Consider the following 25,029-nt stretch of genomic DNA (forward strand, 5'->3'; position numbering starts at 1 on the left):
ATTGTCATTTTGTTATGTGGTAAAGTCATGTGTGGCAAAGCAACAATTGATTACCTGGGGTATGTTTAAGCTCTCTTCTCCCTGCCTTTCTGAGTTCCATCACATTAAGTTTTAGTGAATGGTAGCGTATATGTGTGTGTGCGCGCGCGCGTGTGTGTGTGTGTGTGTGTTTACGTCTATCAGTATGCAACCCAACCAAGCAGCTGCCAGGAGCTTAACAGGCTGTTGCTAGGCAATGCCATTTAAAATCCATCCCTCTCTCTGTATGTTGGAAGCAGGAAGGCTGTGTTTGTCCCCTGGTTTTGTTGCTAATGCCTTAGAGGAAACTGGAGTAGCACTGCACATTTGCCATGTTAGTCCTGCTCAAAATGTTCTTCCCAAAGTGCATCCTTGTTGGCGGGAGGCTGCTTTGGCCTCACATGACTTTCTAAACAAAGAAAATTAAGCAGCTTTTGATAGAACTGCTCAGTAATGGTTCAATTAACCAGGGTGTTTTTAGTTTGAGGATTATTTGTAGAGTATGTCATTATGCCACATTTTGTCCTGAGAACAAAATATTTTTTGTTGGCATATGTCTGCATCGCTTTCCTCGGTCATTGTGTCATTAGTGGTACTTGACCTGTTAGCAGGTTATGTTTCCTGTATCAAGCACAGCTTTTTTTATGAGTAAATGTTTGCAGCTAGTTTCCCTCATCGAAAGGGGTTAGAATATATTTTTAAGGTTCCATATTCTGACCTTTTTGTGGTTCATGTCTATTTTATGTGCCTACTTAAGTAAGTCACTATCGCTAATGTTTGAAAAAAAGTGTCTGTTTTCATGTACTGCCGCGCCTTGCAGGCTCTCGCAGACTCAGATGAGAGAATGGACAGAGCTCCTGCCTGTATTTCTAACGCTCAAAATCCAGCCAAGGAGAGAGATAGAGAAAAAAAAAGGGGGTCCCCACGTGTGCCGAGTCTGATCTGATTGGTTGACCGATCTGCTCTCTCGTAATTGGTCAGTCATTCGGCTTTTTTCTCATGTCCCCCCTCTTTCACCATATTGGAAATGCTACAGTCAATGCGAGGGGACCTTGTGCTTGTCACAACGAGCCAATGGATTTGTGATGTCATACGACAAGGGGGGCCAGGGTCCAAGCGTTACATGTGGCTATTGCTAACAGGAGGAGATAGGAGATGCCAAGTTTCTGTGGACATTAAATTTGTGCACATAGATGAGCCTAAACATGCACAAGATATTTGTTGTGCTTTATTATCTAACTCATTTTTGTGTCACCAACTACTTTTGTCTGCTCATCTTACTTCCAGCTTCCTTTTTCTTATCAATACACACACACACACACACACACACACCTGCACCTCTCTCCTCCCCATAGACTGTTAATATTTACATTTTGTACCTTGTTCTATGTTTCTTCTGACAGTAATCATTAACAATATGTGAAAGATGCTTCAATAAAAAGATCACTCACGATGTGAAAAGATCCACTTGACATTCCATTATCAGGTGATCGGCGTATGTGTAGGCTTATTGATAATGACACGTATTGAACAGTTGTCCTTTACTACAAGTACAGCGCAGCATCAGCAGCATTCTTTACAAACAAAGAACATGTGTTGATCCTCATTTAGTATTTTCATGGGGGACGACCTGATATGGCTGCTGCAGATGTGGATGGACTCCCCTCCACTCCTGCTAATCAAAGCACAGATCTCTCATGTCAGTACAGCTCACATCTTGTGTTGATTTGAAGTAAGACCTCCGAAAATTGTGTGTTTGATACGTTTCCTCTCACCGCTCCTCATGTACGGCTGCTAATCCAGTCAAGAAAACTGCAGGAGCCGCATTTTTCTACCAAGATGTCAATCATGTTTCATCTCTTTTTTCCTTATGATATCTTTTTAAAACTAAACTTTGTAGTAAAGTCAAAACTTAGCCTTCCATCTATTTCATTCAACCATCAAGACAGAATCCGGGTTTCTAAATATTGGATTTGACTTGAATTTTAATTCAGAGTTTGACCCTTCCATCTGTTTGATTGGACATCTCAGGAGCTCTGTCCATTCTGTTAACAGTCTTTAGGTTGTTTGCGCTAACAAATGAAAATAAGTTCAGCAGTGCTGGTATTTACCGTCTTAGCCATATAAATTTAACGTAATTTTCCAATTAGCATGAAACAAGTACAGCTGAGACAGACAGGAACGTCTTTGGTTTGTCAAGTAAGTGATGAAAAGAAAAGCATCCTGCAGAATTTTTTAAGTTTGGCCTGAAGAAACATTCAAGAATTACATGAACAAGTGAACCTCTGGGGACCGAATATATCTGTAGAGATCTGTTTCTCTTTTATATACAATAAAACAGCTAATGTTAGCCACATTAGCTGTGCTTTTGGAACTCCAGGCCATGTTGCTAATTTGATTATAATATCAAAACTGTTGGCAACAGAAATGTCTCAGTCATTAGTGTGTGACAGTCTGTGTGGTAGCTGCGAAGACCACATGTGCAGTCTTTGTTTGATGCCTGAAGTCCGGAGAAAAGCTGGATTATCCCTCATAATCTGACAGCTGACCTTTTGTTTTAATCCCATGTTAGAAAGTAGTGTTGCTTACTAACTGTTGTTGTATCAGAGGCATGGTCAGTCATTTCAGGACTTTATTTATATGAAAACAATGAACCAGAGTTTTTGGGCCACAGTGGCCAAATTCACTCCCAGGCTCGAGCAGAGTTCTCAATTTTGAAGTCTTTATTTTTATTTCCTTGTCAATCTAATGAAGCCATTTTAAACCCTGAAGTGAATTGCAAATATTGTCTGCCCTTTTTCAGAGTACAAACAAAAAAGGTAATGGATGCAATAGTTGAATTTTCACTTCAAGATTTAGTTTTTCAATGAATTTCCAGTTAAACATCACTGTGTAAGGCGCTACTTCGAGGTTGTTTTGTAATCCTGCCAGAGACAACTAAAGAGGTAGAGACAGACTCGCAGAGAGCTGACTTTGTAACAACAGAGAGAGAGCTGAAAAAATCGTAGGAAGAAAGATTGAGTGACAGCAGGAGAGAAGTGTGGAGGATGTACTTTGACTTTGATTGTGTATTGCCCTGACTCACTACTTGTTTTCATCACCACAGTGGTTAACACAATGAGAAAGCAGGGGCGTCCCTGGGCCTTGACAACAAATCACTTTCTCTGTCACTTCATCTGGCGAGATCTGCCTCCTCCTCCCCATCAATCCCCTGTTGTCTATGTCTCTCTCTCTCTCTCTCTCTCTCTCTCTCTCTCTCTCTCTCTCTCTCTCTCTCTCTCTCTCTCTCTCTCTCTCTCTCTCTCTCTCCAACCTGTGGCCCTTTATATGTAACTCCCCATTCTCTCTCTCCCCAATGTCTGACTCCATCTTTAAAAAAAGCTCCTAAATAAACTTTAAGAAATTCCTTTTCAGTGAGTACATTTATGAAATTTAAAAGAGCGTGTTTCTGGGAGTTCTTGAATTTCTAATTCTAATGTAGTACTAACACACGTGTTTTCTGTCTTGTACTTTTGGTCTGTAAGCCCACTCAAGATCAGTTCAGATCGAGTCAGACAAAGCTCAAGGAAATATGACACATTTTCTGATCTTTAGAAAGACTTTTAGAGCCACGCTCTACAACAGTTTTCACCGGCTGAGCAGCTCCACTCATGACTCATCTTTTCTGTTGATTTCTGGAGTTCCCCTTGAAAAATGAATAGAAGAAAAAGAAGCTTTAGTTGGCAGTGACTTTAAATTTGTGAACTCCAACATGGTATGTTTATCACTCAGATATGTAATACTCAGAAATGCCCTATTTTTATATTGTGTAAAATGCACTTACTATAGAGAAGCACTGATTGTGAAAAATTGACCAGATATCATATCATTGTTTAAATAAAAACATTTCGCTTTCGCCAATTCTGATTCCAATGGTTTTCATGGCTTGCTCATACTGCTTCCTGTATTTTTGAGCTATGATCTATTGGATTGGATGTATGTAAAGTTGCTGAAACATGTCTTACAAAGAGCATGTAGCTGATCCTTTAGAGACCGTGTCAGACTGCAACACTCACAACATTTTCTTCCATGTTCGACCATGAAATCCAATCAGTTTCACAGCTGTTATTTTCTACCCAATAAAAAATCTCTTATTCTAGCTAACGCCATTAAATTGATGGGATACAACAGATACCCAATTTCTGCTGACATCGGTGCCCGTCACATTTTTTGCCATTGTTTTTCAACCAGGCTATCCATCTATCCATCTATCTATCTATCTATCTATCTATCTATCTATCTATCTATCTATCTGTCTATCTGTCTATCTGTCTATCTGTCTATCTGTCTGTCTGTCTGTCTGTCTGTCTGTCTGTCTGTCTGTCCATCTGTCCATCTGTCCATCTGTCCATGCTCATTTGATAAGTGGAATCCAATATGTCAGTCCTCTGTATATTTTTTTTTGCATGGCAGTCTTATCTTTGCTACTTAAATCCAGTATAGTATTTGTGATTTTTGAACCGTCATTGTATACTTTATTGTCTTTGAAGAACTATACTTGCATTGCAAGGGTTCAACTCAACTCTGAACAAATTTTTTCTAAATGTCAACAGCGCCTCTTTTTTCACCGTAAGCTCCGCAAACTTCAGGTTCACCAATCCATTCTCTCAGTTTTCTGTAAATGTTTCATTGAATCCATCCTCACATTCAACATCACCGCCTGGTTTGGTTCACTCACTCTCACTCACCGCAACACTCTTAGTAAAATCATCAAAATAAGCAGTAAAATCATTGGTCAGGAACAGCAGTCACTCACTAACATCTACAACACCAAAGTCCTGAGCAAAGGCACCCAGATCTCCACTGACCCTTCACACACCCTGCACCCTCACTACACTCTGCTGCCTTCAGGGCGCAGGTACAGGGCGCTCCCACTGAGGACAAAGAGGGCCAGCTCCAGCTTCCTCCCCACCTCCATCCGCCTGTTAAATGGTTGACTGTGATCATGTTCAGATCGTTCTTACTCTACCACTGCTTTTAATCTATTATTGTTCTTTTTTATAAGCTATTTATTAGGGACTTCATGACCATCAGAATTTTAATGTGTGAATGTTGTGTGTGTTGTCTCTTATGTTTCTGTACTGGCGCTTTCCCTGCAACGAAGTTCCTAACGGATAAATAAAGTTTATTTGATTTGATTTGACTTGATGGAAAACAGAAACAGGACACATTATATCTCATCAAGGCTACAATGAAACCGAGAGACAGAAAAAGAGAGCCGTGTATGAGAAAACATGTGATTCTTTACTGGCTTTACAGATGATGAAACATCACTGAAAGGCTAGTGACCAAAGTCTTATTAGAAATTACCCCAATTAGTGTGATGAGGCAAAACATCTTTGTGCATAACATCCGAACAACAGATGTTCAACTTTAAAACGTTTTAATAATAAAATACTCCCTGGTGACGCACATTCAAAGATGGTTTTGTCATGATGTTAGACATTCAAAGAAGAACCATAACTGGTGTGATTTGACCAAAAGAAGTGATCTCATTTGGTTTGAAAATGGTCTTAGTTGAAGAAACGGTGAAAGAATGAAGCCTGAATAACATGACGTACATTTGATAAGATAGAGAGGCTTTGTGAAGAGGAAAAAGTGGAATGAGGAGAGAGCTGAGATGGGCTGGGGGTCATTTTGTCAAGGAAAGAACAGAGAGAAGTCTGCACTGCAACTGTAAAAATCATTATTAAATGCACCCACACCACAGTGAAAAATAACACACAGGCCGGAGGGCATTTTAACAGAGTCCTTGGTGTGTGTTTGGGAGGCAAGAAGAAGAGAGTGTGGAGCTACAGGATGTGGATGGGTGCAGGGTGGGAGTAGATGAGAAGAAAAGAAGGGAATAAAGGAAAGGAGAAGTTATGAGGCTTGAGGGAAAGGGAGACGGTGGGCTCACTGGATGGGGGAATAGTAAAGGTGTGCAGGTACCATCGGCCCAGGAGAGCGTTTGAGGCGGAGGAAGAGGGAGGGTCATAGTCGTGATCAGCTGGTCAGCCTCCTGCCAGCCGCCTGCTCCTCTGGAGGCCAATTAGAGGGGAGGTGGGTAGAGCCAGGAACATAGGAACAAAGACTCCCTGAAGGCAAAGACACACACACACACACATACACACATAATAACACACACACTGCACAGAAACACAAAAAGACGCACATTGATGCTGGCACAGGATTCATACAATAATAGACGCCTCAGGACACATGCGCTAACTGTAGTTGGGGAATAGCTGAAGCAGCACATTTCTCTTCATTTTCAAGTCTCATGTCAGTCACAGATGTTTTGTTTTTTCATCATGTTTTAATCTCCCTTCTTTAGCTGACAGTGGTGCAACAGTTAAGCAGGTTTTGCTTCATTGGAGGAGAATTTGAACAAAACACCAACAATTTAAAGGTGCCTCATTACCTCACCTTCTTTCTTCCTGCGGGGAGACATTAATGTTAAGACGTTCTACTTAGACCCTAAAAACGGAGGGAAAAGAGTTAAATGTTATCATCTTAAAATGAAAAACTGCTCAGCGAGCAAACATATCCTACCAAATTGTGTTACCTTTTTTCAAATCTGAATCTGTGTAACTGTCTGTTGTGGTGTTCTTCCTTGATTGAAAAAGAGCTGAAGAAGTTCAGCACACATATTAAAATGAAGAACATACATACACAGCAGCAGAAAGATAGAACAAATAACAGCTGTCGCCTGCTAAATGTGGCCCACCCTTCAGTTGAGAATCATACATAATTGATATATGAATAAAAGTTTAACTGGACTACTCTTGCGCGTGTATAGTAGTACACGGCTAAAAATCTTCCTGTTCACCTCAGATTGCAAAGAGACAACAATTCTGGCCTTTCATTAAGCTTCTCACTGAATTACCATACAGTAAATAAGCTAACATGACCTGTTGCTTAGAAGCTACTCCTCTCCTTTTTTTAAAAATATTTTACTTTAAGAGACAGGAGATTTAATCAATCCCTAAGTGGATTTGTTAATCAGATTAAACCAGTGCCTGAGTTTTTGCCGTGCCTGCTTGTTCCGGCTCAGGCAGTGGCAGCACAAAAACTAGTGTGGGCAAAGTACAGTCGAAAGATCTGCATAAATTAGGTTTATTTTAGCCCTCGTAATCCTTTCAATAGGACTGGATCAGCTCTGATAGTATGTGTTTCAGATTGGCTTGGGACATTGCTGTTGATATAGTTTTGTTTGTGTGTGTATGTTTACTATCCACCTCATGACCTTGAGTCGCTCGTCTCCACCATCACCACCCCTGCAGTGCTGCAGAGCGACTCTTTTGAAGTAGAAAAATCTCAGAAAGGTGAATAAAAGATATCTCCCAAAGTTCAGCCTGAAACTATGATACAGCTTCTTTCTCTCTTACACACACAGTGTACACACACACACGCACACGCACACGCACACACGCACACAAACACGTACTGTCACTGAAAAATCAACAATTATCTGCAACTGGAGCCCTGATTATCTGCCGGTGAGCCATCCACCATTAGCCATGCTTCTTGACTAATAGGTGCTGCAGTGGCAGGTCTGTAGTGAAAACTGGTCATTTCTGTGAGCTCTGTGCTGTTAGCTCAGATCCTAATAAGACAGGAGGAAGGTCAAGTGCATTTGCGGTATTGATGGATTACAGAGAATGACCTTTAGCTAAACCTTCCAGTCAGTATGTATATTCACAGCAAACGGCTGGTAATCCAATGTGCCTACATCCTGAAACACCTGCTTGGACATTTAGCTAAATGTATTCAGCTTTGCAGTGTTTCATATACAAATTCATGTTTTGTTGGTAGGTTAATTTAGACCTTACCAACTCATTGAGTTTAACCTTCCTGTTAAATAACCAGAATACTGCAGAGTGTACTATTGCGATGCCAGCTGCTGATTCTCACTAAGTGTTGGACAAGATTTATGAGAGCATTTGAAAAGTTGCCACACACTGAAAAGTGATCATTAAATAGTGACTTTTACTTCTCTGGTTGGGTAAACATAATAAATCAGATTGCAAAGAAAATTCTGAAACTCTTTGAGACATCTTTAAATTGATAAATGTATGACCATTTATTGTGCTGTCTGAAAATTAAAACAAATAAAATCAAGTTATTGTCCTGTAAAGACATTTATCACATCCACTCCTAATGTGTATGTGAGAGGTAGAAGGCAGGGCGAGTATTTCACTCTCATTTCCCTCTAAAAATAGATGGGTTTGAGTGGCAATACACTGATCATAGTAGAGTTTTTCATGGAGACACAGTGTGTGAAATACACTGAAAAGTACAAGTTCTATAGTTCCATGATGTGGATATCACCTATACTTTATGTTCACCCTAGAACAGACAGAGAGGAAATATTCATCTTGAAGTGGGATTTCTAAGACTCAACTTATGAGACTTTGCTTACATTAGAAGTAGCATAGTGACTACGGGGATGTGACCGATCAACTGACTGACTAATAACTGAGTAACATCACTAAAGCCAACATGATTTGCATTGATTTGCATTTTATTGCAATGAGCTTGGCAACCAGGGCACGCACAATATATTTATATTTATGTAACATCCAGTATGGCTGGCTTCTAATGGGACCTTAAAAAATGGGGCCAGTATAAAAAAAAGACTGACAATGTAGATGTGATTTTATTACAGTGGCATAAAAAGGTCATGAGAAATTGAAATGATTAAAGTCAAGACTTGAGTGAAAAGAAAAATAAGTTTTTCAAGGTCTGCGTAAATCAAAGTCAGTAGAAGTAACAATATATGGTACATTCTGTTCATCGACATGTTCCATGATGCTCTTTATCCTTTTATTAATGATAATGATGATTTATGGTTCATTCTGTTCATCGACATGTTCCATGATGCTCTTTATTTTTTTTTTATTAAAAGGCACATTATTTCTTTGAGAAAAAACATTCTGTCAAGTACTTCAGGGTTGTTGACCCCTGGCAGTTACAAACATTGTTTGCATGCTAGTTGCAGTCAGCCCCGCCTTGTAATGCCATTCCTGTTTCCTTTCTTCAATTTCCATTGTGGTTTAAAATGCATTCATTCAAATCTAAATACTATTGTTCCTTTTTAAGTCTTACAGCATCTGTAATTAGTCAGAACTTTGGTTGAACTTTGACTTCATGGACTTTTCTACAACTATAAATGAGCTGAAGAAAAATATATTTTTTCAATGATATTCATTGTTAATGTGAAAAGTCAATACACTGAAGTACAAGGTCTTACATCAAGCCAAGCAGCACTGCCTGAGTTGAACTGCTGAACCATGCCTGCTGCTGATAACCAGCGTGTGTGTACTCTTTAAAAAAACAATCAAAGCAGCCATTATATACTTAACGAAAATATTGATGGTATTACAACAGACGTTTTCAGCCCGCTCTGTTACTGCTTGTTCACTTAGTAACAATTTTCCCTCACAGTCATCTAACAGCACTGGAGAGGCTTATCGAGCACATTTCAAGTACCGATTTGACCACTTGGATTGCTTGGATGGATGGAACCAGCTGTTGTATTACAGCAATTATCATCCAATACTTTGTATGTGTTGATGAGATTTGTCAGAGTTTGTGTCTCCATCCAAATTTTATTTTTTAATTTCCAAAAATGCATCTGCACAAATAACTCTCTCAATGATAATAATTTTGTTTAATTTGCCGACAATCTGTAACTTTTTGACGAGATGAATATTTTTGCTTTAAGTAGGGCACATTTTATATTTTCTTACTCTGCTTCACACAGTCTTTTATACGATTTTAAAGCAGCCTGGATAACAGAAGTCACATTGAGCTCTCAGCATGTGGTCTGTTTTCACTAACTCCCAAGACACTTGCATTGGAAGGTAGTTGAAGGAAAAAAAGAGAAATCTTAAATTCTGCAAAGGGGGGAGGACATATTAGATTAGTCTATTTTTAGACCAGCGCCTTCTTCTTTTTGGTCGCCACTCCAATGAAGATCTAAGAACTATTACAGAGAGCTGTCTCCAAAGAGAGAAAGACACATTGAGGGATTAAATCTCTCCAGGGAATCAAAGAGAGAGACAAAGAGTAAGAACAAAATGTACAGGTAGAGAGTTGGAGGGAAAATCAGGTTTAGTCAAAGAGTGGCTTTAAATCTCCATAGACAAAAACAATGGTCAAGCAAAAAGCATATTAACACCAAAGTGGTCTGTTGGAAGCCAGGAAACACTTAATGACCTGTTGTTGGCAGCATATATAAGATATAATGTGTTCTGTATTTTTTACGTGAAAATGTTTGTCTTAATTATGGGAAAAGATATGCAAAGCAGAGCAGTTTCTGAAGATGTCATACATCACAAGATCTTGGGGCTCCAGCCTGAGGAGTTCTCACTCTGTGAAACAACGATGTCTTCATTTTGAAACATCGACTGCTCAGTTTGAATGTATGATCTCAACAAAGTCTCTGCTATAGCTAGAAGCCCATCCATAGAGAGCCACTGTACACCCACCATCAATCATTCCCTTCCTGAATTAAGATGTTGTGATGTGTGAAAGAGTTGGATTAAGACAGCAAAATATAGTATTAAAAGAACTAAATCACACTTATGGTCAACATTCAAATGTCATTGTTGACTTTTGGTTTCACAGGTGACACAAACAGACTCTTCTGGTTGAGACTTTGATTAAAGTGAAAGTGCACATTTGAGTTTCTGAAATCAAAAGTTATCACTGTGGCAGGAAACCAACTGTCCAAATATGTTAAAGCTCAACCTCTAGAACAACTTGTAATCAGCAGATTCCAATCGATAGTTCTTCAGCACAATGAATAAGAAGACTGACCTTAAGCAGTGATGCAAATCACATTTTCACTCAGGGTCTGTGTAAAAATGAAGGGGCTCGGACTAAAAGTTTCACATGAATTTTGAACCTTGGTGTCTTTGGTAAAAATCCAATATGTCCTTATTACAACCTCTATAATTCAACAGATGGACAGTGTTATCCTTGACACTGTGATAGCCATTAACTAACGTCTGGCACAATCAAACAAATGGTAACAAATCTTTTGGGAGCTCTGCCATCAAAACATCAACCTGAATATGGCTCTGGGAGCATTCAGGGTCAGCGTCAGAAATCTGAAGTGCTACGATATAAGAGGTGGAGGGATTAATCGGCCAGCCAAGGGTTTGATAACTGCATTTAGTATTGGCCGGTATGTCAGTATCACATTTTATTTTCTCCCTAATTTATATTTAATTTATTGTCCCGTTGGAGGAATTTGTGTTGCAAACATTAAGCTGTCTCCACAAACGTTATTCATAGATAATACATTATTCAAGCGACATGCAAACAGACAAGCACATTTCAATGAAACAAAACAAATAACATATTTGATATTGCACAATATTAATTCACCAAAGATCTGCAGGTGCAGATTAAAGTCATTTGCAAGAGTCATTTGCCAAATTGTAAACCCACCAAGCTGACTATTTTTGGCTGTGATTATTTATTGATGAGTAATAAACTGTCAGACTGGATCTGCTGCTGACACGAATAATCGTCTCGTTGAGCTTTAACTTTCACAATGTGTCAGTGTCGACATTTAAAATGCAAGATAACAACATTAATTCGTTTCTCTCCATCTCTGCCTCCCAGCGGTCAGCAGGCCTTCCTGTTGGAGAACGTGCCCTGTAACAACGCCAGCTGCCACAGTGTGGGAAGGATGTTCCACATCCACTGGGACCAAACTGATTTGGGAGCCATCCAAAACGCCGTCATGGCAACTTTCTTTGACATCTACGAGGACGTGAGTTCTTTGTGTTGAACTTGTCCTCCAGTTCTTCTCTTGTGTTTTCTCTGTGACGTGGCCTGCCGTATACATGTTTCAGAGAAATGTCATCACTTTCCTCAGTATCAAAGAAGTCAACGCCCAGTGTAGAAGGAACATGAATTAGTCGCATCGAGCATTCAGGAACTTTAGATTTCTCAAATGCAGAAAACTGGATTCGTTTTTTGCAACACTGACGTCAACAAATAATTGAAGTATCTTTCCTTTAATGCTCAGATGAAATGTTCCAGACTTGGACTGATGACAGAACAATGTCATGTTCTGTTTGTAATTACTCAAACTAAAGCTTGCGATCCACAAGACAGTGCTGTTATCTGTTTCCTTTGTATGCTTTTCTGCTGATGTTATTTTTACTATGACATATTTTACCTTGTATTTCACACTCGCTCACAAAACCGGGGCCTGCACACAGTACATCAGCTCCATCCTGCAGTCTACTGTATGTGCATGTCTTATCATAATTAATTATTACTGCTGATGTGGCTTGTCCATTACATCCAACTTTCTCTCTCTTCTCATCTCTCCCGCTCTCGCTCACTCACTGGAGAGAGACTTTAGAGAGACCAGAGCGAGCCGATAGAAAGGGAGAAGCATTGAGATGATAAGATAATAACCGGATCAGTATTCCAGTGTGTTAGAAGAATACACATGTACAACAGAAGAGACACACACACAGTGCTCCTATTGTCCCTTATCTATGTGCCTGTCTTCATTTGCAGGGAATATTAGACATGCTGGTTCTCAGCCAGCAAGAGGGCAAAAAAGACCTGACCATCCATGCCTTGAAGAATAATTATGAAGCTGATGCCTACTTTGTGAAAGTGATGGGTGAGTGATGAATTTTTCCAGTAGTAGAATTTCTTTTTTTAAGATGTACTTTGAGCTTGTTATGCCTTTATTGTAGAGATAGGCTAGTGGATAGAGTCAGAGTCTAAAAGTAGTGATTATTTCTGACCCCCCTCCAACCACCAGCCTCCACACTAACCACGACGCCAAGGGTGCCCCAGTATCAGTTATTTTTAAGGGGCCACATGATGAAAGAAAGAGGCCCTATTTTCTCTGTTTACCTTCTTACAATGAAATCATCTTCCAATTCCAATTCAGAAAGAGAAAAACACCTGACATGTAAATATTTAATGATAAAGTGTATTTGTAACACCTCCTCCTCGACTAATTAAACTCATTGAGCACGAGCAGATGTTTCCCCTTAGCTAGTAAGCAGCTGCTCATGACTAATGTCTGTCATATTTTTTGGGTTTGGAGCCTCGGGCTACTCAATTGGTGGTGAGAGGGGGCTCTTGTCTGAGCTTCTTGTTTTATTTAAAAATCAAACGGCTACAGTGTGTGCATAAGAGAGAGGAAATGAAGGTGATCATGTGATAGCCATCAGTAAATTCTCTTCTTGTTTTATCAGAATTTATATTAATTAACACAGACTGTGAGACTCTGTCCAAAATGCATGGCTCGAAGTGTATAGGGCGTGACCGAATACATTGTGCTAGTTGAGCTGCACATAATCTGGATGTAAAGTAAGGCGCAGAGCAGAAAGAGATCAAGATTAGGTTCCTTAATTACACATTGATGTGTTTTCTGGTGTAGCATGAATCAAACCAATCAGTGTCGGCTCTCATTCCCTTTAAAGCGAGATGCACCTGCAGAGAGAGACATTGCTCTTTACACCGTGGATTTAGTCTTTAGTCTTAGATAGATTATAGGCTCTGACCAGCTCACGTAACGTCTCTTTTTCTGTTGTGTCCCTAACACGCAGAACACACACAACACTGAGAGAGCTGTGCTGATTCCTCCAGTTGAAGTTGTGTTGGTTAAAGCATTCTCACAACATCACACAAAATAGTGTGTGGTTTTTACAGACTATGTCCGACTAGTCGGAGAAACTGTAGCCTCAATATCTGCCTGTGATGCTCACAAAGAGTTTTCATATTTTTGGTTCACCACTTTTTGCCCCCTCAGTTAACAGATTTCGCTATTTTCATTGAGTTAAACTCAAGATGATTTCTTTTGAAGTAAAATGTTAGAGTGTCAGTTCCATAGTGACATTAAAAGGCAAGTAAAAATAGATCCGGTCTGGGTCTGGGTTGGGCCTTTGCACAGTTTCTGTCACTCTGCGCTGCTTATTAGTAAGGAAACGAGTGTTGCTCGTCTTTTTCTGCCTCAGAACAAAAGGTGAACACTTTGTTCTGTCTCCTTTTTCAAATGAGAATTACAATTACTCAAGAAATACAAACCTGAGTCATCACCATGCCCTTGCTATAGAGGAGGGCACCCTTAATTACACACTGATGGTGTTACTCACTATAAATACTCTTTACACTGACATATACACACACACACAGGTTGTACCTGTTTGACTTATACTGTGGTAGAAACACAGTAGAGTCTTCATTCATTAAAACAATTGAGGGTTCTGGTAGACGGAGCGTAGACTTCAGTAATCGAAAGCGTGTTGAAGAAGACAATAATGACATGTTCTCATGTTCATGGTGTTCAGACAGAATCAATACATTACAACACAAGACAAGATGACTATTATCCAGAACGATAGTGAAGCAATATCTTCAGATCAAGAAACATTTTCAATGAAAAGCACATTGCACTGGTGGTAATGCAGTACACAGCGCTGTCAGTATGTTTTCAAGTGTTTTTGTCATTCTTCTTCTTTTTATATTAGCAACTATAAAGACAGCTTTTTTTTTTTTTTTTTTTAAAAGGCTTTTATTTCTGGGCTTTTTTATGCCTTTATTTAGAGACAGGATGTAGTGAGTAATCAGAGACAGAGACGGGGTGGTACAGGAAATACAGGACAGGAGTCATAGGATGGATTTGAACCCGGGCCACCCAGTTTGAGGACTATGGTCTCTGTACATGGGGTGTGCGCACTAACCACTAGGCTACAGGCCCCCATAACCCATATATAAAGTGTTATAATGTGGGACTGATAAAAGGACTGCACCTAAAGTTAGTGTATCTGGATGCTGCGGGTCACAACGACAAACACAAGAAGCAAAAACATGAATTAGTCGCTGCTTTTTCCTAAATGAGTTGTTGTTAAATGATAGTCATATCTGACTTATTGTATTTTGTACACCATTAAACACTACTGTTATAAAAAGAAGAGGCACGCATCGCCACTAGCCTGAGAGACTCTTTTTGATGTAGATACATAATGTGTGTGACCTTCACTCATCAACCGTCTTCTTGCTATAACACACATTTCTTCATCACCTCTTAACACTGCTGCTCCTTCCGTTATCCAAGCTCAATGCAGCACATCAAACAAAACACACGGATACAAGAGCACCAACAAATAACGATTTATCCCCCCCCTTCATGCAAACACTGTCTGCTGCACGGCTTCTCCTTTTCATTTGACTTAACTTTTTCCATTTTCTTTCCTGTAAATTCTTCATGCCTCTTCAGTTTTGCATGTTCTCCATCTCGCTGGCTACAGGCCTGTGTTTCAAACATCAGGCAGCCAAGATAAAGCTGTAAGTGTTCCACCCTGTTGACTTTTCATTCCTTTCCCCCCGTGAATGTGGGTTCATATGCAGCTTAAGAGTCACACACCTCGCATTAGACCTCCCTGAGGGTAAACTGTTTATTTACCAATCCTTTCAGGAGTCTCTGATAGCTGATAGCACTACTCTAATAAGTGAGACTGAGTGTGTGAACGTCATATTCAGACCTGCCACATTCTGTCAGCCACTGATGTGTTGCTGTAGACAGCCTGTTCCAGTCCTCCGTTCTGTGAGATGGAGTCTTATTTGCTCTCTACGACATCCCTCAACCCTCAGCTGAGCATTATTGAACAACGCCCGCTGAAGGATTGACTTTGTGTTGTACTCTGTGCACGTCTGTGAGCATGTATGTGTGGACTCCATCACAGGATGCACACGGATTTCCCACTTTGAATTCATCACTGTTTGGCCTCAGACAGCAGCCATGTCTCTGTGCCTGCTGGAGGCTTGGACTCATGCTGGGCTTTTCATTGTAAGATGACCTGAACCTTTTATGCTCTGACATCTTATCCTCCCAACATGCCAACAGTTCACTCACTTCACATTCCATCAGCAGTGTTATCTTTTTATGCCATTGGCCCATATATTATTTAGGAGCAAGCTAGAAGTTGTTTTAATCCAATTGCAGACCGTAAGACATCTTTGATGGAAGGATGTCATGCAGGGAAAAATATATATATCTATCCTGCCATGCTGAGAAACCACTATATACATATAGTATATATACAGTCTGTATCTTATTTTGTTCTGACACTTCGTCAAGGAAAACTCTAGTGTATGGTTGCATTCAGTTTCACAGTTTTCTTTTTTTGTGTATGTGTAAAATACCAGGGAATAGTGACCTTTTAATAGAAATTGTAACTGTTCATATTGTATCTTGTCATTGTTATAGTAAGCACGTTAGTGAGCTTTTAGCATGTTCTTAAAAGTGTGCTTGTGGATTGTTCAGTAGCTTTGTTCACTACGGAGGGGGTTGTGATCCAATGAGCTTAACTCCAACTACATAATTGATGAGCAAGGAGGGCAGGGGGTTGCTCTTTTTTTGCAGTGTATTGAGAAGACAAAACCCAATAGAAGTGGACTTCCTGTTCAGCCTAAGGAATAGAAAACTTTACAATTCTTTGGTGAGCTCGACCAAGAGAGATTTACATTGCAGGAAAAAAAAAAAAACTTGACCAATGTTTAGTCAAAGTGAGACACGATTAATTTAATTGTTTTCACTTTAATTATGCCTCTGGTGCTGACCTAGTTAAAGATGGTGTCTTAAATCCATCTGTATATTTAGACTAGATCTACCATTAAGACTTGGAAGTATGATTTTTTTCTTTGTTTTGCACACATCACAAATTTGGTCATGGGCATCGCCGTTGCACACAAAGTATATTATCGGATTTAAAGATTGTTCAGGAACATTGTCAGGGCATCATTACTATCCAGTCTTACACATAGCAGGGTGGTTTCACTGTAAGCTGTAAGAGACAATGAAGCACACAGTTATTGCAGGGTGGACAGATGGATGGTTGATTACTGCTGCAGAGGGAGGAAATGGGAGAAATCATAAACTCCAAAATTAGAAAAAAGGATGAAATGATGCGTGATGGCAAAGAATGAGGGAGGGGGAGATCTCTGCATGAGCATCTCACAGTGTGTGTTAGTGTGTGTGTGTGGGGGGGGGGGGGGGGGGGGGATAGAGATGAAGAGAGAGACTGACAGGCAGAACTGTATGAGTTGATTAGTTTCCTGCTCACTTATTAGGATGCAGATTAGCTGCATTGAGAAACATCTGGGAGCTTTTCTCAGTCTCTTCTCTTCTCTCCACTTCTCACCTCATTTTTCATCACTGCTCCTCTTTCACCAAATCCAACTCCCTTCTTTCCTTTTTTCTTAACATTTCTCTTCTCCTTTCTTCCTCCTCTATCTTTTGTCATTCTTGCACATTTCATTTCCGTCCCTTTAACTGTCTCCAGCTTGTGTTTTTACCTTGATCTCACCTTTGCTCCTGCCCTCACACTGCCATCACTCCTCCTTTGTTTCTCTCCAGCACAGGTCTCATTTCCTGTCTGCCTGCTTCCTCCTCGCCTCTCTCATTCTGTCACTCCCAGCTTCTTTCATTCACATTTACTTGGTTTCATCTGAATCAAAATGATGAGATTTAGATCAAGTCTTTAAGTGTGGCTTCATTGTCTGGACGATGAGTTTACCAGAGGCTGTATATTCAGATATTCTTCTTCAGTGCACAAAGAATGCAGAGTGGGAGCGCCAGCTCTCATTTTAGTCAGAAAAGCCTGCAGCAGCATATGTTGACAGGGAAGGCATAATGGCTGTGCCTCCAAATGTGACTACAAGTGCACCATACAACAACAAAAGAGGGAAAATAATCAGTGTGTGGCTGAATTTAAATAATGGAACCTAAAAAGGACGCCCTGCATCAATTGTTGTCAGTGTTATATAACCTGAAGCCTTCTTAGCCTTCTTACATGCAGCACTTGGTAGGTTTGCCTTTAATTTCTATGCTGATGACACTTTCATATAATACTTTACACATCCTCTGCCCTAGCTTATTTCACCTCTTTAGCATGCATTTCATATATTGTCATCTTCAGCTTGTTAGCGAGCTCCAAATGCAATAAAACCCAGACATATGTTTACATCCAGGAGGAGTAAGAGAAGCATTGTCAAACAGAAGTTCAGAAAGCTTGGATTTGCTCTTGTCAGTGTCATTCGCTCCCTGTTTTGTGTTTTATTTTTTTAATAAATCTCTTTCAGAAATTCATGTACAGTAAATGTAGAAGGTGGAACTACCTGGTTTCTAATTTTAGCAGGATCTTGGTTTTGGTCTTGTTTTTCTTTTCTTCTTTTACAGTTGCTGAGTGTAATTGATTGTCATATCTGTTGTGTTGCTGTCATTTTACTCTGATATGTTGCCAACCAAAACCACTTTAGATGAGAAGAGCATGTTCTGTAGGCAGCCTTTAAACTTTAAAATAATGTGGTTAATGAACACAGTGGCCTTGTACGTCTTGTAATGTTCATCTCAAAGTGAAACATTACAGAAGCCATTTGCAGCTGCTCAGACACAGTGAGCATACAATAACGTGATAATGATGTTACCCAGAGCGAGCACTGAGCAGAGAGAGCTCCTTAGGGATTTGAATCTCCAAGGCAGTGCAGCTTCGTGTCTCACACTTCTTCCAGACAAGATAGCGACTATTTAAGTGTACATAATGGAGCAAGCACTTTTCTCAGCACTTAAACATACAGCCTCATAGTAGACTTAAGCGAATAAAACACCTGTCAAGCAAACAAGGATTGCAGGCCTACATTAAAGGGGAAATATCATATCCCCACTCCTCTGTAAAGACAATAAAAATGCCAGACCTGTGCAAAAGTTTTGCTCTATGCTGCAGGTGGAGTCCATGGGTGGAGATACCACAGGAGGGGAGGGGAGGGGAATCCAACTTGTGATGTCATCAAACTGAGAAAATTTCAAATGAAGCATTTTTTTTTTTGTGTTGTAAGACTTAAGCAGACCCCAAACAAAAGACTGGATGGATTTAATTCAAATGTTGAGGGTTGATAGGCACTCAGGTTGCCCAAATAAATGTTCAAAAAATCTGTAAAAGTAGATTTTTCTTGTCCCCTTTAAAACAATATTAATATTTTTTTAATCAGTCAGTAAGTCAGGTGGGAACTAACAAGGAAGACAATGTTTAATCATTTTGTTATAGAACCATGCACATCCCTTGTTGACATATTTTGAATTGACAAGTTATTTAATTAAATCTTACAAAGTCTATTATTAACCTGAAAGCTTGATGTTGTATCTTTAAATATTCAGAAAAGGGTGAGTATACAACACATAGTCAGATGTTTACTTCTGGAGTTGCTGATTTGTAAGACCACCTTTAAGCTTACTCTCTCAGTATCATTGTGTGTGTCTGTTGGTTGGGTGTCTGCATTATGTGTAAAAGGGAGGCATGTGCGGCGTCCACGCATGTTGGTGAACAATACTGCAAGTCAGCAGAAGCAGCCCGAGGACAATGAGAAGGGATGAGCATCTAAGAACAAATGCTGCTCAGATGTCACATCCTTGTGTTGTGTGTCATTGTGTTTGTGTGTAAGTTGTGTGTCTGTTTGGCTCTCATTGACTTGTCATGGTTCCCTGTCTAAGACTGCTCATCACATTTGGCTCAAACGTGTGTTTGTGACGTGATCTGACCCAACAGCTCAGGACTGTGTTGTAGCGTTTGCATATGGTTACCATGGCATCAACGTTTCTTTTGAACTCAGATGTACTGTAGGTGAACATTTAGACCTTCCCTCGGCCCCACAAACAGTTTTTTTTTTAAGACGTCAAGAGATCTAATAAAAAAAAACATCCATCTTGTGTTGTTGCAGCTCGGCAGGTGCAGCGTCAAAAGACTTTAAAATCTTTCATTGCATGCATGAACACTAATAACACAAACACATACTTTCTCTGGAGAGAGTCTGTTTGCAAGATTGTTTGTTTTGAGTTACAGTTACAAAATTCCTGATGGAATAACCGCTCTGCACAGTGAGAATTTCTTTCTTTTCTGTAGGTTAAAAATGCACCTCATCTGTTTCAAAATACAAAACTGCAAACATTTCTTGGTCCAATGTTTCCAGCAAGCATATGAAAACAAATTCAAAATCATTGTTGTTCACAGATATCTATGAATGAAACATTTGGGATTTTTTAACTCCATAATTACACCATGTTTGAATGAAAAACAGCTGGTAAGTGCCGAACAGGGATACATTTGGACTCAGCACTCATTAAGAAAGATTCCTACATAAGGAGTTTTGTACACATAAGTTTGAAGAATTACTTTTATAGGGCAATCGTGTCCCCAAATGTATGAAACTTTAATACACACACCTGGCATCTAAAAGCAGTAACACCAAGAAGCTCAGCGGTGAGAGATGACCTGATTTCAGCGGCCACGACCACAAACTGGCAGCAGGGATTTAAGAGCATTGAGGACCCCTCTCAATAATACTGACTGTATTATAAAGTGATGCCTTTTTTAACCAGTACTCTGATAAAACTGTAAACGAGTGTCTGTCAAGAGGGGCGGACATGTTGAATACAAAGACAGCTGTCTTTTATTTATCATTCAAATAGAAACAAATCCAAACAGGGAGCTGTGTTTTAATAAGATGTATTTTCCTCTCTGGTTCTGGGGAAAGAGCATCCACCACATGGTGAAAATCCAGAGCTCTGAAGTGTTCATGTGTTGGCTTGAGTTTAAATACCATGGAACAAGATGCAGAGCTTTGACAGATACATCTTGGTCTTTAGTTTGTGGATTTGTATTTCTTTTCCTATTCTGTTTGTATTTTTTGCATAAAAAAATATTCATGCTCACAATTTGTGAGCAGAAAGTGCATATTTTAACTGGCTGGATTACAAGAAATGGTTGGCTATTTGTAATACTTTGGTAAATCTCCCATGAGCTGCAAAAAAAACTGAAAACATACCAACATCATTCACTTTATATCAGCCACATTCACCTTTCAGGTCCAGATAAACTGCAGAAGATGCTATCATCCATAACTAATTGGTCAGCATTGCATTGTGATCCTTTTTCAGACCAGCAGCTAATTTACTTTGTACATGTATATCAGCCTACTTAAGTGTTATTCTGATGAGCCTTTGGGTGCACTCACACGAGGGTCTCTGTACATGTCTAAGCACGCTTCACCCCTAAAGTCGAGTTTGTTTGACTCGTGTACCATACTCTGATCCGTGCTCTAGCAAAGTACACTTCCTTGGTGCTGGCACGCTTCAAAGAGGTGCTCTTCAACGTAGCACTCTTCATGCACGAGCACAAGCATGGGGAATACAACATGGACAGTCTTCATCAAGAAATCACAGAGTTTTGTGTCTGTATCTGACTGACATGACTCAAAATAAGCCACGAAGCAGCTGTCGTTTTCTCTGTGTTGTTCTCCGATGTGCGGACGTGGACTCGACCACGCGCCTCTTTTTAATTTTTTGCCTGTTTTGTAAACTAGGCAGGCTTTAGAATTACATAAAGCCATTCATGTGTTGTATTCCGACATTATGTACAAAGGTAACCAAACTCAATTAGTCCTGGAGCAGTGTGAGTGCAGGCCATCGGGGAAATGGGGAGGGGGGACAGTCAAACCTTGCTAGTGTGAGTGTGCCATAAATCTTGGATTAAGTTCCTTTGTTCAAGAAAATTTGCACTGACTTTCCTTTGATGGCTCGGAGAATTGAGTATATAAGGTTAGTGTCACTAAATATTGATTAATTTAAAAATTGTGACTCTAATGTTTTGTTACATTTCTTCCAACAATACTTCCATCTGTAGACTCATAACTGCTGTATTATAAAACATATCCTCAAACCAGATTCTTACCACTACACAGCCCCTCTGTGAAAATGATCTATAGCTTATATTTGAAAATTGTGTTAATATTGATTGATCCTGTAGTGAAAAGATATCGCATGATAAAATTACTAATCGCACTCTGATGTCACACGTCATTGATCTACAACCCTCCACAGCAGCTTCATAAACTTGATGAAAACACATGACAAAAATTTCATGGGCTTTTGATTTTTATGATTTTATCCATCCGAGAGATCAACACCATCCGAGGTCGATTATTAAGAGATTAATGAGTCTGCTCTCGATCTCTCCTCCTGTGCCAGTCTGCCTCTAACGAGAAACTCACACACACACAGAGAAGTGCTGAGCTGGGCTCCCTCCAAACTTTGAGCAGGCTACATCTATTGATGTGTGATCTCCTGTTAAATATAAATCTACTCATGTTGCCGTTTCAAAAGCTTGTTGAAAAAATGTGGAATGTCGTTCTGAAGCATTGTCTCTTCAATCTCTTCGCTGTTACCTTTTTGACAATGGTTTTTCTCAACACTCAGCTACAAGCTGGAAAAAAAACGAAACTAACTTTTGAGACTATAACAAGGAAAACATTAGAGAAAGTGAGAGAAACAAACAGAAAGAGGACACATTTTAAGGGGAAAAACAAGGTAAAATAAAAGTTAAAGCTTAGGGCTATACATTTCATCTTTCTGTCATTTTAACAATATGCGATTATTAAGACCGACAACACTAATTCTTTGTTAAAGATGGTTTTGTTTATGGAAACTTGCTATTTTTAAAACCACATTGAGCTAAATCAAAACGTGGAGCAGTCACAGTGGCACATTGTGTTCATGAAGCGCTGCTCACTGGCTTGCTTACTGTTTCAATGATAAAAGACACACACACAGAGAGACCCGCACAGAAAACCAGCAAAGAACAGTTCATCCTCCACTTGATTAGGTTAGTCCTGTGAAGGAGCTTCCATCAGTCTTAATGTTACTCCAGAAAATAGGCTTTCTCAGTGAGGCTGTGTGGGCTGTAGAGAGAGAGAGAGAGCGAGAGAGAGAAAGAGAGATATGTTGTATCGGCAAGAGACAAAATGTGCTCCACACAGGATGTGTGACATCTATTCCAGGGATCTTGTTTAGGCCACGGAGGAGCTGTTATGCACTTGTATCATGTCAACCAAAGATTGAAGAACAGAGCAGCCTCACTGCAAAAAGGCCAGATTTAAGACTGCTACCTTCCATCAGTTTAGTGACAACCTGGTCGACATTGATACTCTGAAGTCTGTTTCTCAAAAAACTTCCTGAGCATTTCTTGAATTCTGGGACACAGTGCCCCTGAAATCTTCCTGAGTGAGGTGTAGACATGTGCACCACCTCACAGCGGGAGGTAGAGGCTGACTCAGAAGGCAGGACATGGCATTAAATGGGCTGTGTTCCTTGACTTGTGCAAAGCATTTGAGATGAGATGAGATGAGATTCAACTTTATTGTCATTACACATATACAAGTATAGTGCAACGAAATGAGGTTTGGCATCTCACCAGAAGTGCAAATAAGCAGAAAGTGCTATAAAATGCTATAAATATAAGTGTATACAGAGGATTAAATATACAGATTAAGGTGCAGAGAAAATGAATATACTAATGTACAGATAATATACAGAATATGTACATATTATACAGATCAATAACTTACAGTGGTGATATGGACATACTATAATACAATAATGTGTGTGTGACCAGGAGTGGTGGGGGGATGAAGGATGTGAGGTGATATGCAGGGGAGGGGGAGGGGGGTCAGGAGGGGGCGGAGTTTGAGAGAGAGACAGAGTTCAGAGTTCGGGGGGTAGAGTTCAGTAGGGAGACAGCTCTGGGGAAAAAGCTGTTCCTCAGTCTGCTGGTTCTGGTCCGGAGGCTTCTGAAGCGCCTACCGGAGGGCAGGAGGGTAAACAGTCTGTGGGCAGGGTGGGAGGAGTCTTTAAGGATGCCGTGAGCTCGCCGCAGACAGCGTTTCCTCTGGACATCCTCGATGGCAGGAAGTGGACACCTTGTGATGCGCTGGGCTGTTTTAACCACCCGCTGTAGCGCCTTACGGTCCGTGACAGAGCAGTTTCCGTACCAGACTGTGACACTGCTGGTTAGGATGCTCTCAATCACACAGCGGTAGAAGTTCCTCAGTACAGCTGAAGACAGGTGGTGTCTCTTCAGTGTCCTCAGGAAAAAGAGGCGTTGATGAGCCTTCTTCACCAGACTGGAGGTGTTAGTGGACCAGGATAGGTCCTCTGTGATGTGGGTCCCCAGGAACTTGAAACTGGAGACACGTTCAACAGCCATCCCGTTGATGTGAATGGGGTTGTACATGCTTCCCTTTTCTCTCCTGAAGTCCACAATGAGCTCCTTTGTCTTGCTGGTGTTGAGAAGCAGGTTGTTGTCAGCGCACCAGGTGGCCAGATGCTGTACCTCCTCCCTGTAGGCTGTGTCATCGTTGTTGCTGATGAGGCCAATCACCGCTGTATCGTCCGCAAACTTGATGATGGTGTTGGATCCATGTACATGTCTGCAGTCGTGGGTGAAGAGGGAGTAGAGGAATGGGCTCAGCACACAGCCCTGTGGTACGCCTGTGTTGAGTGTGATGGTGGAGGAGCAGGTGTGTCCTGACCTAACATACTGGGGTCTGTTGGTCAGAAAGTCCATTATCCAGTGACGGAGGGAGGTGTTGAAGCCCAGGTCTCCAAGTTTAGTGTTCAACTTGGAGGGGATGACAGTGTTGAATGCTGAGCTGAAATCAACAAACAGCATTCGTGCGTATGTGTTGTTATTGTCCAGATGTGTGAGCACAGAGTGCAGCGCAGAGGAGACTTTGACAGGTTACATCATGGCTTTACCAACACGGTCTAGAATTACGTGAATCAAAAACATCCTGAATGGTTTTTTTTCACTAAAGTTGACACAGTGTGGATGTTAAGACATTCTTATCTCAGGACAAACATTACAAGCTGTGCCAGCGTCATCTGATGCAGCTAAAATATACTTTTAAATGAGTCTCTCACATCCTACCATTCATTTAAATATAAAGAATGTAATGTTAAAAATAGCTTATTGTGAAATAACAATGTCTACACTGATACTGTACCTAGCCATGGTAACTTTAACCGTGTCATAGCCCATGTTGGATAATATTTGTTCTTGTTACCTCAATTGCATTGAATGTATCTGTATCTGTTTATGGTTTATATTTAAT

The 25,029-nt window shown here is 40.3% G+C and overlaps 1 protein-coding gene across 1 annotated transcript in view; it reads left to right on the top strand.

Annotated features, from left to right (window-relative positions):
• itfg1 (integrin alpha FG-GAP repeat containing 1) overlaps window positions 1-25,029 on the top strand; it is a 160,607-nt gene that overhangs the window by 92,085 nt on the left and 43,493 nt on the right. Inside the window, exons 11-12 of the mRNA XM_079340390.1 lie at window positions 11,677-11,827; window positions 12,589-12,697. Of these exons, the coding sequence (XP_079196516.1) occupies window positions 11,677-11,827; window positions 12,589-12,697 (260 nt within the window). The remainder of the gene's footprint in view (window positions 1-11,676; window positions 11,828-12,588; window positions 12,698-25,029) is intronic.

Source organism: Symphodus melops (genome assembly GCF_947650265.1).
Source record: "Symphodus melops genome assembly, chromosome: 3".
Taxonomy (NCBI): Eukaryota; Metazoa; Chordata; class Actinopteri; order Labriformes; family Labridae; genus Symphodus; species Symphodus melops.